At 29.3% G+C, this 15,419-nt stretch overlaps 2 protein-coding genes across 2 annotated transcripts; one reads left to right on the forward strand and one right to left on the reverse strand.

The window, feature by feature from the left end:
- Positions 1 to 1,852: 1,852 nt before the first annotated feature.
- On the forward strand, positions 1,853 to 3,512 carry INS49_014405 (uncharacterized protein; the record flags this gene model as incomplete). The annotated part of the gene is made up of 6 exons (XM_043175096.1): positions 1,853 to 2,009; positions 2,070 to 2,377; positions 2,435 to 2,581; positions 2,645 to 3,190; positions 3,253 to 3,380; positions 3,455 to 3,512. The coding sequence occupies 6 exons, from the start codon at positions 1,853 to 1,855 to the stop codon at positions 3,510 to 3,512; spliced, it is 1,344 nt and encodes a 447-aa protein (XP_043022041.1).
- Positions 3,513 to 3,840: 328 nt separating this feature from the next.
- On the reverse strand, positions 3,841 to 5,071 carry INS49_014406 (uncharacterized protein; the record flags this gene model as incomplete). The annotated part of the gene is made up of 3 exons (XM_043175097.1): positions 3,841 to 4,676; positions 4,743 to 4,824; positions 4,898 to 5,071. 3 exons carry the CDS (start codon positions 5,069 to 5,071, stop codon positions 3,841 to 3,843), a joined length of 1,092 nt encoding a protein of 363 aa, XP_043022042.1.
- Positions 5,072 to 15,419: the final 10,348 nt, after the last annotated feature.

The raw sequence follows: 15,419 nt of genomic DNA on the forward strand, positions 1-15,419 counted from the left end.
CAAATAGAAGCTTTCAAACAAGGTTCCCTCCGGCAGAATTATCGCGCGAGGTAGCACCTGAGGAGGTAGGGTTCCCCACACCTTTCTAGAAGGCTTCTTACTTTATCTGGAACATAGGAGGATGACACTCCGGGCCTAAGTTCCAACGGCGTGACGCCTCTCCTTTTCAGCGCCGGCAAATGGAGGATGGCAGCACGGCAACGATCGACGTCTGGTCTCCCTAGACTGGTTTTCTATTCATTTCAACACGGCTACTGCGTAAATGCTTAGCAGTCGATCATTCCCCCCAATGTACCCCGGACGCCACGTTAGGAGCTCTGCCGGCCACTATGACAAGTTCCAGTGAGGCCCAGACACAGTCAAGAGGGCGATCCCTGTCCAATCCAACCTTAAACCAACCTATGTCCACCACCGCCTCCTGATAGGTACGAACCTAGATATAGCTGATTCAAGGCATATGCGCTTTGGCACCAGGCTTAACCAGGAATCCCAACCGCAAACCAGCCCAGGAACAAGAACATGATTCGCCAAAGGCAGCTGTCCCGAGATTAACCGCCTGTCACATAGACAATTCCACTCGTACGACATGCATGGCATTCCTGGCGCTGGGTCATGTGGCTGGATGGAGACCAATGCCCGACACGTCTCGCCAAAAGCACCATGGGCCGACTCGTCCCTGACTGTCGGAATTCCCAATTTTCCGTCTACCCACCGCCACGCCACATGCCACGCCTACCACTAACCGTGAGGCGTACTGGGCAGCGTTGTCGTCTGACGTCCACAGCGAGAAGTCCATTGGTGCCATGACCCTTCGCCCCGACGAAAGAGCCAGTAACGTCTCCTCGTCTAAGCAGGCTCCTCAAATCGGCGGTTTTGAAGTCACAGTGACATGATTGGAGTCAAGACGATCAAGTGGTCGTCTGTTCACGCAAAACAGCCCTGTCGAGTCGGAACACGAGCGGGCAGCGGGCGGTGCAAGGGTGGTGTAGTGGCCCCTCCAGCGCCTGGCCTCGACGAGGCAGCGAGCATCGCGCAGGCATTCTATTCTGGCTCCTACCGGTCGAGTATGAGGGGAAGCATGGAATATCGGATTCCGATCCGCGTCCTCCAGGAGCACTTGGCTGAGTGTGAGCCCCTTGCTACGAAGTGTCAATGAAGACCCTGCGAGCATGTTCAAAGTCATCTGGCCGCTTGGCTACGCAAACCTTGACACAGCCCCTTTCGCTGTCCAATAACCTTCCGGCCTTCCATATTACCGGCCGCACCCCCATCGTTTCTCTGGTCCTTCATATTATTTCCACCAAGATCTAAGTTCTGATGCAACTGTGGATCTCAGACTACGCCCTAATCTGCATTGTGAGGTCGCCGCTTCCCTTCCGCCCTCCACGGGGGACATGCGGCCCTCCTCCTGGTTGTTTTTGGCCCCCTTCCTGTCCACGTTGTCATGCGCCAGTCAGACATGCACCGACCTCGTCGCAGTGGCTATGGGGCAAGTCAGCGTGTTCGCCCACCCTGCTAGCCTCCGGCAAATATACTGCTGGGCGGGATCTTCCATTATCCACCCACATGTTGACATCAGAGTCTCCTTGAAGTCGGAAGCCGGCCCATCGTTCCATCTTGGATCGTGTTAAACAAATGAACCCTCCACATATCACGTCTCCGACTTCGCCGAATTTCCTTTTTGGGAGAGCTCCCTGGTCAACATGTGCCCATTTCACCCGCCCAGCCGGAGCATGAAGCTTGTAATAGACTGCATATAAACCCAAGACCTGGGCCATTGCTTGGTGAGCTTGTTCAGTCATCGATCTTCACAAACACCCCAAACAAGCATCGGATCAGCATCAATACCAAGATGATCAGCAAAATCGCTTTCGCGAGCGGCCTGCTCTCTGCTAGTGTCAGCGCCCAGGGCGTCGGCACGCAGAAGACCGAGACCCATCCCACGATGACTTGGCAGTCGTGCACTTCCCCGTCGAGCTGCACCACGAACAATGGCGAGGTTGTGGTCGGTATGTTCTGAACATCACTCAAACTTGAAATTTTCGAAGCCCATTCTCACAACCGTCCAGATGCCAACTGGCGATGGGTCCATGACAAGAACGGCTACACCAACTGCTACACGGGCAACACCTGGAATTCTACGATCTGCCCTGACAACAAGAGCTGTGCCGCGAACTGCGTGCTCGACGGAGCTGACTACGCTGCCACCTATGGCGCCACCACGAGCGGGAACGCCCTGTCGCTCAAGTTTGTCACCCAGAGCTCAAACAAGAACATTGGCAGCAGACTGTACCTCATGGAGTCTGCGACCAAGTACAAGCTCTTCAACCTGCAGAACAACGAGTTCTCATTTGACGTTGATCTGAGCAAGCTTCCTGTGAGTCACCATCGTCACGGCTTCTTCATGAGAGTGTGAGCTGAGCAGAAATCATAGTGCGGCCTCAACGGTGCGCTGTACTTCGTCTCCATGGATGCCGATGGTGGCATGTCCAAGTACTCGACCAACACCGCCGGAGCTAAGTACGGTACTGGATACTGCGACTCCCAGTGCCCTCGCGACCTTAAGTTCATTAACGGAATGGTATGTGCCAAGAGTAACGCCACCGAGCAGTAACGCTCCCACTAACGCTCCCTACCCAAATAGGCCAACGCTGAGGGCTGGGAGCCGTCCTCAAATGACCCCAACGCAGGAGTGGGTGGCTCGGGCTCATGTTGCGCCGAGATGGACGTGTGGGAGGCCAACTCGATCAGCACGGCCTTCACGCCGCACCCGTGCACCAACTCTGCCCAGCACATCTGCTCCGGTGATGCCTGTGGCGGCACGTACTCGGCGACGCGGTACGCGGGCGACTGCGACCCCGACGGGTGCGACTGGAACGCCTACCGCATGGGCAACACGGGCTTCTACGGCCCCGGCAAGACGGTCGACACGACCAAGAAGTTCACCGTCGTCACCCAGTTCACCTCCAGCGAGATCAAGCAGTACTACATCCAGAACGGCGTCAAGATCCAGCAGCCCAAGTCCACCGTCTCGGGCCTGACCAGCTACAACTCCATCACCTCGGCCATGTGCACGGCCCAGAAGACCGCCTTCGGCGACCAGGACGTCTTCAGCCAGAAGGGCGGCCTGTCCGGCATGGGTACTGCGCTCAGCAAGGGCATGGTTCTTGTCATGTCCCTGTGGGACGACGTGAGTACCTCCCTTGATACCGCCAGGTGATGGCTTTTATGATGCTAACGTTGCCGTGACAGCACTACGCCAACATGCTGTGGCTCGACTCCAGCTACCCCGTCAGCGCCAGCACCAGCAAGCCCGGCGTCGCCCGCGGCACATGCGCCACCAGCAGCGGTGTCCCCTCCGACGTCGAGTCCAATGCTGCGTAAGTCCTTAATCACCGGCGTGTGCTTTCCTTCCTCCCTTGGTTGGTACGTCACTAACAGAACCGCTGCCCAGCGACTCCACCGTGATTTACTCCAACATCAAGTTCGGCCCCATTGGCTCGACTTACTAGATTGTGTCATTGAAAACATTTGGGGGGTTTTAAGAAATGAGGGGATGGGATGTTTGGATCGTGCGCCCCTCCTGACGTTCGCTGCAGGGGGGTGATGGCAAAAGAGATGGGTTGATTCTGATTCTTGCCACTGTACATATTGGCTTGAAATGCCTCCTTTCGTAAATTCGCATAAGGTCCTGCCCCAGACCTGAGTCATTTTCCTGGCGCTGGTATGCCTTCGTCGATGTCCCCGTGAATGCCAAAAGGCAAGGCAATGCATTTGCCTCTCCCATACGAGGCACTCGCTCTCCATGAAGGGGAACTGACTGATTGAGGAGTCATCCGCCTAAACCACCCTAGCACGCGCCGCAGACATTTCTCCTTGCAGTTGGGTTTTGGTCAATCTATCCTGTCGAACAAAGCGATCAACTCCGCTGTGGCATGCGGCGTAGTATCTCGCATCGCCGGCGGTCTCGAAACGAAGCCACAATTCGTTGCGATTCTCAGAATCACCGACGCAGACAATCTCCGAAGTTTCATAGCTGCCGATCGAGGAAATTCGGCATGTGGCCGGCGTGATCCAAGCCAGCTCCGGGATCAGAACGCCAGTTTGGGCGTTCACAGCTTCAAAAGGCGACGGGCGTCCTGGTGTGTGACGCAAGATGCAGAAAACCTTGGTTCGTCCCTTCTTGTTTCCCTTCTTATCCCCGGCCTTGTAAATCTTGTCCGGTGCGCGGATGGCATCGAGTACCCTGAGACCTTGGGGAGGCTTTGTCCCATCGTGAAGATGAGTCGTGCCATCACAGGCGATGTAGGACAACATCAGATCCTTTCCCAGGCCCGGTATCTCCGTAAGCAAGAGCATGACCTTTGGCACCTGGAAGACTCTGTCATTCTTCATCCACAGAAAGTTTAGCAGCTTCTGCCGAAGGTACTCGGTGCTGTTGTCTTTGTATGCCTCTCTGATCGACTCAAGCACCTCGTCTATTTCGAGCATGCGTGCAGGAGTGTTCTTGATGTCACCGGTACTGGGGATAGCGAGTAAGGCGTCGAGATACACACGGAGACGTGCATTGACCTTGCTCCGCAACTCACCAAGCAGGAAAAATTCGGCCACTCGGAAAAGCTTGACGCATAGTGCTGGGATGCCTTTGCCATTGGCCAGCTTTAGGATGGTGAGGTCTGTTTGCGCGGTCAGTGGGATTCGAATTGGTTCGCATTTAGAAGCTTGATCGTTTCAACGCGTACCCTTGCTGTAGATGAAACGAAGCATGATGTGGATTATATCAGGATCCTGCTCTTCGAGCACAATCTTCCCGGACGCAGCCTCCTGTAGCCACTTTTCGTTAGCTTGCTGTGCCCGAGTGAGAATTGAAGACCACAGATACAAGCTAACAACTCACCGCCATGTTTCCAAAGAAAGCATGCTCGAACAACTTGCATCGGGAGCTCAGGAGGGCCTTGTGAACCTTCCAGGCCCGGTCACCACACACGATGGTGGCGTCGGCGAAGTTTCCGGTCTCGAAAAGACGAACATCGGCGTTGGCAAGGATGCCATCGCCACCGGGGTCAGACATCTTGAGATGTTGAAGTAGCAGCGGTGATGGTCTCGAAGGTGGTTTTTGACAGTGGTTGTCGTCGAATGAGTGTAGGAGAGATGCAGAGGTTGGGGGAGGTTTGAAAGTTCTGAAGCTTTGAAGGCAGTTGGGACGAAAAGGTGAGGTTTTGGTTCACGGCTGGGAAAGCAGAACTGCTGTCGCTACACCCAAACAGAGCTAAGTAGCGGTGTGCAGGTAGCAGAAAGGAAGTATTATGTGTTGTCAGTTCTTTCCATTCGGCTTCTATTCAAACGAGGAGAACCACATGGAAGCGGACCGTCCTGTAAGATGCGGTCTTGTCTCAAAGGTACCAGCGGGAAACTTTGGATGAGGTGACCTTTTCGGATATGACCAAATGCATCTGATCACCCAGGTCTTGCGTCTCCCTATTAACGTACGTTTGAGTGTCTGGGAAAGTTAAGCTGGACATAAGAACGCAGTAAAAACTAGGGGGGAGTCATGCTGCCGATTTCGATTGTGCCTGCATAGCTACATCACGTTCAAGACCAAAGCCATTAATTGCCAACCAGGCTCCTCAGATCTCCAGTTGGACAGAAAGATCCAAATTGTGGAAGGCTACAAGTGTCGTGAGGGGTTTAAAAGCATGATTATAAAAGCGTCTATCTCCTAAGAGTAGTTTAAAAGGAGGAAATAAAAGAAATTTAATTATTTAAGCATTTTAAAAAGTAATTATAAACCAGGGTTAAGGATATATATATAATATACCCCTTAATTAAAAGGCAATTCCTACCTTATTAACTACCTTACTTTTTTAAGCAATTAATTTATACTTAAAAATATTAGCTATAGCTTACTAAGCAATTAACCATTTAACCTTTCCTATAATATATATATACTTTATTACTTAAACTTTAGCTACTTATAGCCTTATAACGTAATTTATAATTAATAATTAAAGCTTTTTTTTAAACTTTTTAATTAAATTTATATTTAAAAATACTTATTTTTATTAATTTTAAGTATTTTTTTAATTATATTAAAAATAATTAAAAGCAATAAAAAATAAGCTTTTAAGCTATAAATTATTTTACTTTTTCCTACCCTTAAGGTTTAAAAAAAGAAATATAAATACAGTTAAATTAATAAAAAGCTTATTAATAAAAATAATAAAAGCTTTAATGCTTTTATTAAAATGCTATTAAATAATATACTTAAAAGTAAGTTTTTTAATTAATTTAAAAATTAATTTTAAAGCGCATATTAATTTTTAATATAACTTTAAAAAACCTTTAAGTATATTTAAATAGCTTAAAGCTTAAGATAAAACTTTTTTTTAAGAAAAAGGTTAAAATAAAGTATAAAGAAAAGAAAAAAGTTATAAAAAAGCTTAAAAAGATTAATAAGCATTATATTTCTTATTTCCCTTATATTAAAAGCCTTATATATAGCTATAATAATAATCTTTATATAAATTATAATAATAAAGATAATTATTATTATTATTATATTTAAGGCAATTCTTATAAGCTGCTTTTAATATTTTTTTTATTATTTATACTTTATTTTTATTATACTTAATTTAATAATTTTTTAATATTTAAAAAGTTTTAATATGCTTAAAAAAAGGCCTTAAATATATATAAGCATAAAAAGTTTAATTTAACTTATATTAATTATATTCTTATAATTCCTTTTAATATTTAAAAAATTTTTATTTTATAATAATAATTTTTAAAAGTTAAAAAAAATAGGTATAAAAATATAATAAAGCGCTTTAAAGTTTAAATTATAATTACTTTAAAGTAATGTAATAAGATTAATATAAAAATTTAAAAGCTTTAAAACTAAGTTATTAATAACTTAAAAATTATAAAAAAAATATAAGAATTATATTATTATTTTAATTAAGCCTTTTAATTTTAAGGATAATATTAAGGAGTAAATATTATTAAATCTTAATTTAAAATTATAATTAAAAATTTAATTAAAGATTAAGAAAGTTTTTTAAAAAAGTTAAAAGGTTATTATAATAATTAAAAAAAGATTTTAAATTAATTAATATATTATTATAAAGGTTAAAAGATAGTTTTTAATTATAAAATAGTTTTTATATAAAGGTTATATTATAATTTTTAAAAAGTATAGTTTTTAGGATTTTTAATAAAAACTTAATAATAAAAATAATTAATAAATAAATTAATTCCCTTTTATTACTTTCCTTATATCTTAAAGATTTAAAAAAGCTTTAAAATATTTAAATTAAATATATAATAAAACTTTAATAAGTTTATTTATTAGCATTTTCTTAATTTCTAAGTATATAATATTAAAGGTACCCTTTTTAAATTCTTATTTTAATTATATTTACTAAATATTTATATATTTAAGCCTTATTTTTAACTATTTATACTTATTAATAATTAAGCATATAATTATTTAATTATTATAATAAATAATTTAAGGCTTGCTTAAATTTAAAGTTATATCTTTAAATAAGTATTTTAAAGCTATTATTTTTTTAGCTATAAGCTTTAAAATTAATAATTTAGCCTTAATAATTAAAATAAAAATAGTTATTTATTTATATACTTTTTAATATATAAAGCCCTTAAAAAGAGTTATTATATACCCTTAAGAAAATCTTTAATCTTCCTTATTATTAATAAATAAAGCATTTTTAATTATTAAAAACGCTTAAGCTTTTTAATTCTTTTTAAATTATAATTTAAGGAATTAAATAATATATAAATATTAAATTATATAATTTATTACCTTAAAATAATTTAAACTTAAGTTTATAAGGAATTTTAATAATATAAAGTAAGGAAATATTATATTTAAATATATTATAATTATTATATAAAAAATAAAATTAACTTTTTCTTAAAACTCTTAAATTTCTTATTTTAAGGCTTATTTAAAAAAAGGCTTAAGCTTTTCTTTAAATATTAAGGTAAATAATAAAAAGTTTTTACTTTTTAATAAATTATATTTATTTATTATCTTTTTAATATATAAGTTATAAAAAAGTATTATAATATATTTTTCTTAATCTTTAAAAATTTATATATTTAAGAATTATTAAGCTTTTTTTTAATTTTTTATTTTATATATAAATTAAATCCTGTTTTTAATCTTTATAAAGAATTTATATTTATTTTTAAAATATATAATTAAAATATTATTTATATAAAAAAGGATTGCTATTTTATAAGCTAAGTTAATAAAAAAATATAGCTTTTTTAAAAAGGGTTTTAAGCTTAAATTTTATAACATATAATTAAAATCTTTATATTAAAAAAATAAGGAGTTTCTTAATTTATAAAATACCCTTAAAAGTATTTTATATTTCCTTAATTCTTTAAATTTATTAAGTAATTTATAATAAATTTAATTTAATTTTTTTTAATTAATATTTAAAAATATAATTATAATATTAAATTATTAAATTTTTAAATTAAAGTATATAATAATTATTATTATTATTTAAAATAATTTTATAGCTAAGGTTATAATATATATGCTTTTTATAATAAAATAAGATTATAAGTTTCCTTAAATATAAATTTATACTTTAAAAAATTTAATTATTTTATCTTTATTAAGCTTATATTTATATATTTATTTTAAAAGTAATAATATTAATTTTGCTTTTTAATGCTTAATAATTCTTTAAATATTAAGCTTAATAAAGCTTTATATCTTTTAATATATTGCTTTAAGCTATTTATTTTAAAAAGGGCTTTTTTAAGCTTCTTTTTATATAATTAATTTTAAAGAGAGATTTTTATAATATTGTTATATTAAGTAAAGCTTAAATTTAATTTTAAGGGCTTAAATAATGGCTATTATTATATTATTTAAGGTTAAAAAATATAAATCCTTAAGTATTCTTTATTTTTATCTTTTAAGTTAATTAAGTAAAAAAGTAATTATAAAGTTACTTTAAAAGGTTATATTAAGGTAAAATATAGTTATATTTATTAAATATAATGATTAATTAAAGAATTTTTAAAAGCATTTATCTTAATTATATATTTAGGAAAATCTTTTTATAAATTTAAATTTTTAAATTTATTCTTATATCTTCCTTATTTATATTAACTAAGAGGATTTTTAATTTCTTATAGTTTTAAGTATATATAATTCTTAAAAAAAAGATTTAAATTTATTAGCCCTTATTTTATTAATAAAAGTATGTTTTTCATTATAAAAGTTTTATTTTAATATATTTAAGGTTTTTTTAAGGATTAAAAGTTTTTATTCTTAATTTCTTAAGCTTTTTAAGAAAGTAATATATAATAAATTTTACCTTTTAAATTTAAAAGTTTTTATTTTTAAGTTTTAATTAAAAGTATTAATTTTATTTTTTCTTAATATAAAATAAATATTAAATTTATTATTTAAATTAATTAAGTTATTTTTTATATAAGGTATTAAAAATATAATATAAATATAATTTTAAATCTTTTTAGTATTAATAATTTTAATATTTAGCGATTTTACTTTAAGAATTAAAAGCTTGTTTTTTACTTTATTTATTATTAATTTATAAAATATATTCTTATTAAATTATATATTCCTTATAAAGATTATTTATTTAAGTAAAAGAATTTAAATTTAAAAGATATTAAATATTATATAATTAATTAAATATTTAATATAAGCTTTTAATTCCTCTTTTATAAGGCATTTCTTTATATTATTTTTGCATTTCTTTTTAAGTATATATGCTTTGTATTTATAAGTATAAATATTATTTTAATAGGGTAATAAATAAGTTATGAAATATTAAATTTAAGTTAATTTAAATTATTAAAAATAATAAGAAAATTATATATATAAAAGAGTATTTAAGGCGCGTTTTCTTTTCCTTAAAATAAGCGATATATTATGTAATTAAGTTATAGCTTATATTGCTTTTAGCTAAAGGTTAAAAAGTAAATTAGCTTTTAATAATATAGTTAAGGTATGTTTAATTATTACTTTGCTAGCCTTTTTTATAGTATTATTTGCTTTTAAGATTTAAAGAGGAGTAAGTTTTAAATTAATACCCTTTTATTTTACTTATTTAATATATTTAATATTTATAAATTAATTAATTATTACAGCTTTAGTATTTTATTTAATTTTATAAATATTTAAATTATATTACCATTTTATTTAGCTTTTATAAACGTGAAAAGTGCTAAATATTTATTCTTAAGTTTTTAATATAAGGAAGAAGATATAAATAAATCTTAAGAATTTATTTATTATTATAAGCTTATAATTTAACTTATTTAATGCTTATAAATAATAAAATAAGTTTTATAAGATTTAAAAAAAGGGTTTTAAGCTCTTGCTTTTTAATAACTTATATTAAATTACCTTTTTAATAAAGGCTTTAAAGCAATTCTTATAGTTAATTTATTTAATTTCCTTAAATTTTATGCTTTAAGCATATTAAATTAGCAATTTAAGAGCGTTAGCCTTTAAGTATTTAAATTAAAGATGCTAAAGGGTTATTAAGTTTTTTTAGTTTTTATTTAAGTATTAAAAGGGCTTAAAAGGTTTTATTAAGTTTATTAAAAAAATTATAAGCTTATATATACTTATAATGCTTGTAAGTATTTGTAATAAAAGGTAGAAATAAGGGAAATGTAATGGTATATACCATTCTTTTAAAATGGTTTTATATCTTGTTTAAGGGATAAGCTTTAATATTTATCTCTTATTAAAAAATATTAATTCTCTCTCCCGTTATGTAGTTTATACCAAACTGCTCTTTAGAATTTCCTATATTTAATAAATATAATATATAAGTTTTATATTCCCTTAATAATATATAAATTTAATATTTTATTAAGATTAATTCTTATTTTATTTATATTTTATATTAGAAATTTAATATTTAGTTTATAATTTAAATTTTTATATTTATATACTTTTAATTAAATAAGCATTATTACTAAACTTTATATTATTATCTTATTTTATTATATAAGTTATTCCCTTAATTATTTTAATAATAAGCTTTTATTTTATAATGCTTAAAGTTATTAACTTTAATTTCTTTTAAATATTTAATAACTTTATATTATTATAATATTAATATTTATAATTATAGTATTATTAATTAAAGATTAATATATAAGTTTATTTAAATTATTTAATCTTTTATATATATTTATTAATGCATTTTAATTATAAGTAATTATATTTAAGATATTTTATTAACGGTTTAATGTTTTTTATTCTTTAAAATAATTAAAGCGTTATTATTATTATTAATATAATATTATCTTTAATTAAATTTATTTTTAATATTATGCCTTTATATTAATAAAATTTAAAACCTTATAGCTTATTTAATTTAAATATTTAATAAGGAAGTAAAAAAGCCTTATAAATAATATAAGAATTAAAAGAGTTTATAATTACTTTATATAATTAACTTTATATTTATTATATAAGTAATAATATATAAAGCTTATATAAATTATTATTATAATAATAAGGCTTATAATTATAAAATATATATATATTACTCTAATTATATTATATTAAGTTTTTGCTAATCTTTTATTTTTTTTATATTAAATAATTTAATAAAAAATGCTTAATGCAATTAAAATTAAAAAAAAGCAAAGGTTTAAAAAGGGTTATTTATACTTAATTTATATAATATTTTACATTATTTAAATTTAAATTTAAATAATTTATAAAAATAATTTAAGTAATTTAATAATATAATAACTTTAAATATATTTATTATTATTAATAATATTAAGGCTTTTATATAAAAGTTTTAAGGTTATAAATAAAGATTATAATATTATAATTATTTTTAAGCATAATATAATGAAAATTTATTAATTAAATATATATAATAAAGTTTTTTATAATATTTAACTTATAATAAGCAAGGTTATTATAAATACCTTAAAATATTATTTTAAGGCTATTTTATAATTTAAGGTTAATTATATATTACTTATATTATATATATTAAGTTAAAATTTATTATTTATATTAATTAACTTAAATATATTTTATAATTATTATATTATTTATATAGCTTTAATAATATAGCTATTATTCTTTAATAAACTTATATTATATATATTTTTATTTAATATAGCATAAAGTAAGTCCTTAAGGTATAATTTAAAATGCAATTTATAATAAACTATAACTTAACTTATGCCTTAAGATAAATTATTTTTAATTTTATATATATTAAAATAAATATTTATTAAATAAAGTTTATGCTAATATATTATAAGGAATAATATAATAATATAGTTTTTATATAAAAAGTAATTATTTTATATTATTATTTATAATTACTTTTTTAATATTAATATATATTAATATTTTAATATATTTAATTACTTAAGTTAATAAGCTTAAGCATTTAAATATTTAAAAGTATTTTATATTTAAATAAGGTAATATAAGCAATAATAAGATTAATATTATAAGTTTTATTTAATTATGCTTTTAAATTAATAATAATTTTCTTAAATATCCTTCCTTATAATTTATAATTTATTAAGGTAAATATTAATATATAAGTAAGTTTATGCTAAATATACTTTTTTATAAGGAATTTAAACTTATTTTATATTAATTTTATCTTAATCTTATTTATAACTAGCAGAATTTATTTTTTTAATAATTTAAAAATTAATGGGTAAAGCTGCAATAAAGGAGGTTAAGAGAACAGAAGATGAGATTCTTTATTAGTAAATAGGTGGGGATTATTTCTTTTTAAGTTGCAAAAGCCGTTTTAGCAGGCGGGGCCATAGGGCTGCAAGGCCTTTCAGCTTATATAGCGCCCTTGCCTTTTATACTATATTAATTACCCTTAGCAAAAAGGAAATTAATTCCTTCTGGAATTAAATCCTTAACTTTTAAATATATAGTGCTAAATTATATTAATTGATTATTTATTAAAATATTCATTAAAATAATCTTTTTTTTCCTCCTTATACTCCTAATTTACTTCCTCCACATCCCCTTTCTTTGCAACAGCTTTTAGTTAATTAAAAGCCTTAATAGCCTTAGCAGCAAGGTTGGCATTAGCAAAGGGGCTAATAGCGGGGTTAGCATTAGTAAAGGGGCTAATAATAGGGTTGGCTGCTTATTTAAATGCCTAAATGCCCTTAGCAATATAGCAATTAACTTAAAAATTAAAAAAGCTATTTATATTGGCTGCCTTAAACTTAATTGGCTTAATTTAGCTAAAATTCTTTAACTTAAAACTATTAAGGTTATAAATTTAACTCCTTTAAAAAGCAGTTCTTTTTAATGGCTAGGCAGAAGGGCAGTGCTGGGTAAAATAGCGGGGCAGCTATATAAAGAAGCGCTTATTTTTAATATAGGCAATAATAACCATAGGCTATGCTAACTTATATGCAAGTAATGCAAGGCTATAAGCATAATCCTGCTTTAAATCTTATTTAAATTAGGCATATAATTAAGTAAGTATTTATACTTACTGCGGATGTTTAAAATTAATATAATCTTTTTATTTTTAATGGGATGAAAAGGCGCGTAAGTAGAAATAAAAAATAAAGGGGGGCGGGTTTAATTCCTAATGGCGCTAAGCGTCTTTTTTAAACATTTCTGTTAAAAAGAAGCAGTTATAGCTATTATTTAATGGGTAAAGCTATAATGAAGGAGGTTGAGAGAATAGAAAATGAGATTCTTTGTTAGTAAATGGGTGGGGATTGTTTCCTTTTAAGTTGTAAGAGCCGTTTTAGCAGGCGGGGCTATAGGGCTATAGGGCCCTTTGGCCTATATAGCGCCCTTGCCTTCTATATTGCATTAAAAATCTTAATATCTTATATTTCTTTAAACTTAAGGAAAATAGCTATTAGTAACTTAAAATAAATAATTATATTAATCTTAATTTATAGTTTTACATTATATTAATTTTTTAAGATAATATCTTTAATTTTAAACTTTATGTTATTTATAAGTTTTAAATTAAAATATTAATTTTTATTTATTAAAATTAATATATTATTTATATAAAAGAATATTTTAAGTATATTTATTTAATTATTATCCTTATAATATATAATTATTGCTTTTTATAATTAATTTGCATTAATTTATATATAATATAAAATAAATATTTAATTAACTTAATTTTAAGCTTTAATAAATTTAATAATTATATTTATATTTAATTATTATTTTATAGCGTTAATTAATATAATTACTTAAGTTTTCTTTTAATTAATTTATTATTTTATAATAATAACTTTATTATTTAGCTTTTATTAATACTTTTTGCTTAAGTTATTATTATATAATTTTTATAATATTTCTTAAAAATTTAAATCCTTAATCTTTATTTATTTATTTAATATAATTATATTTTTAAATTTATTAAAAAGTTTAAAGCTTATTAGCTATTTTATTATTATTATAATATTTTAAGGTATAATATTAATTAATAATTTATTATTATTATTATTAATAAAAGGGGCCGTTAATATTTTACTTTTTGCTAAAAATATTATAAAGATAGCATTAATAAGTAGGAATTAAGTAAAGTTACTTAATATTATTATAATAAAGGTTTATTTAAATAATGCATTCTTAGCATTATAATAGCTTTTTAAGTAATTTAATTTCTTATTAATTTTATTAAAAAAATAGCTAAAAATTATACTAAGTTTATTAAGTATTAGCATTTTAGTTTTTTTTTACTTATTTATTAATAAATTCTCTATTTCTTATAAATAAAAGCTTTTTAAGCTAAGATTTATAACTAAATATATTATTTTACTATTAATATTTATTATTATAAAGCTAGTATTAATTATTATATAAAGTAAATAATGGTTATTTATAATTTAAAATAACTTTTTAATAGCTTAAATAAACTAGCTCTTATTAATATTGCCGCTTTTATTAATATATAAAAAAAATTAATTCTTTTTTATATTTTATATATTTTAACTTTTTATTGCTTATAAGTATTACGTAATTTTTTTTATTATAAGTAATTATTAATTATTAAGGTTTTAAGTTAACTTAATATTATTAGCAATAATAATTTATAAAATTATATTTAAATATTAAACCTTTATTAATAATTATATATAATAAATTAAATTACTTATATCATTATTAATAATGCTTAAATAAGTAATATTTATGCTTATAACTTACTTATTATATTATATTAAATATTAAGGTTTAGGATTTTATTTAATTATATTTTTAAGTTTATATTTTTATTATTAAAGTAAGATTTAAGTATATTATAATTTATAATATATTATATTTTTAAAAAGGTATTTATATTAATTTATATAAGGCTATAATTTAATGAATTAATATTAATATTTTACTTATACCTTTA

This window comes from Diaporthe citri (genome assembly GCF_014595645.1).
Source record: "Diaporthe citri strain NFHF-8-4 chromosome Unknown scaffold_7, whole genome shotgun sequence".
In the NCBI taxonomy this organism is placed as follows: Eukaryota; Fungi; Ascomycota; class Sordariomycetes; order Diaporthales; family Diaporthaceae; genus Diaporthe; species Diaporthe citri.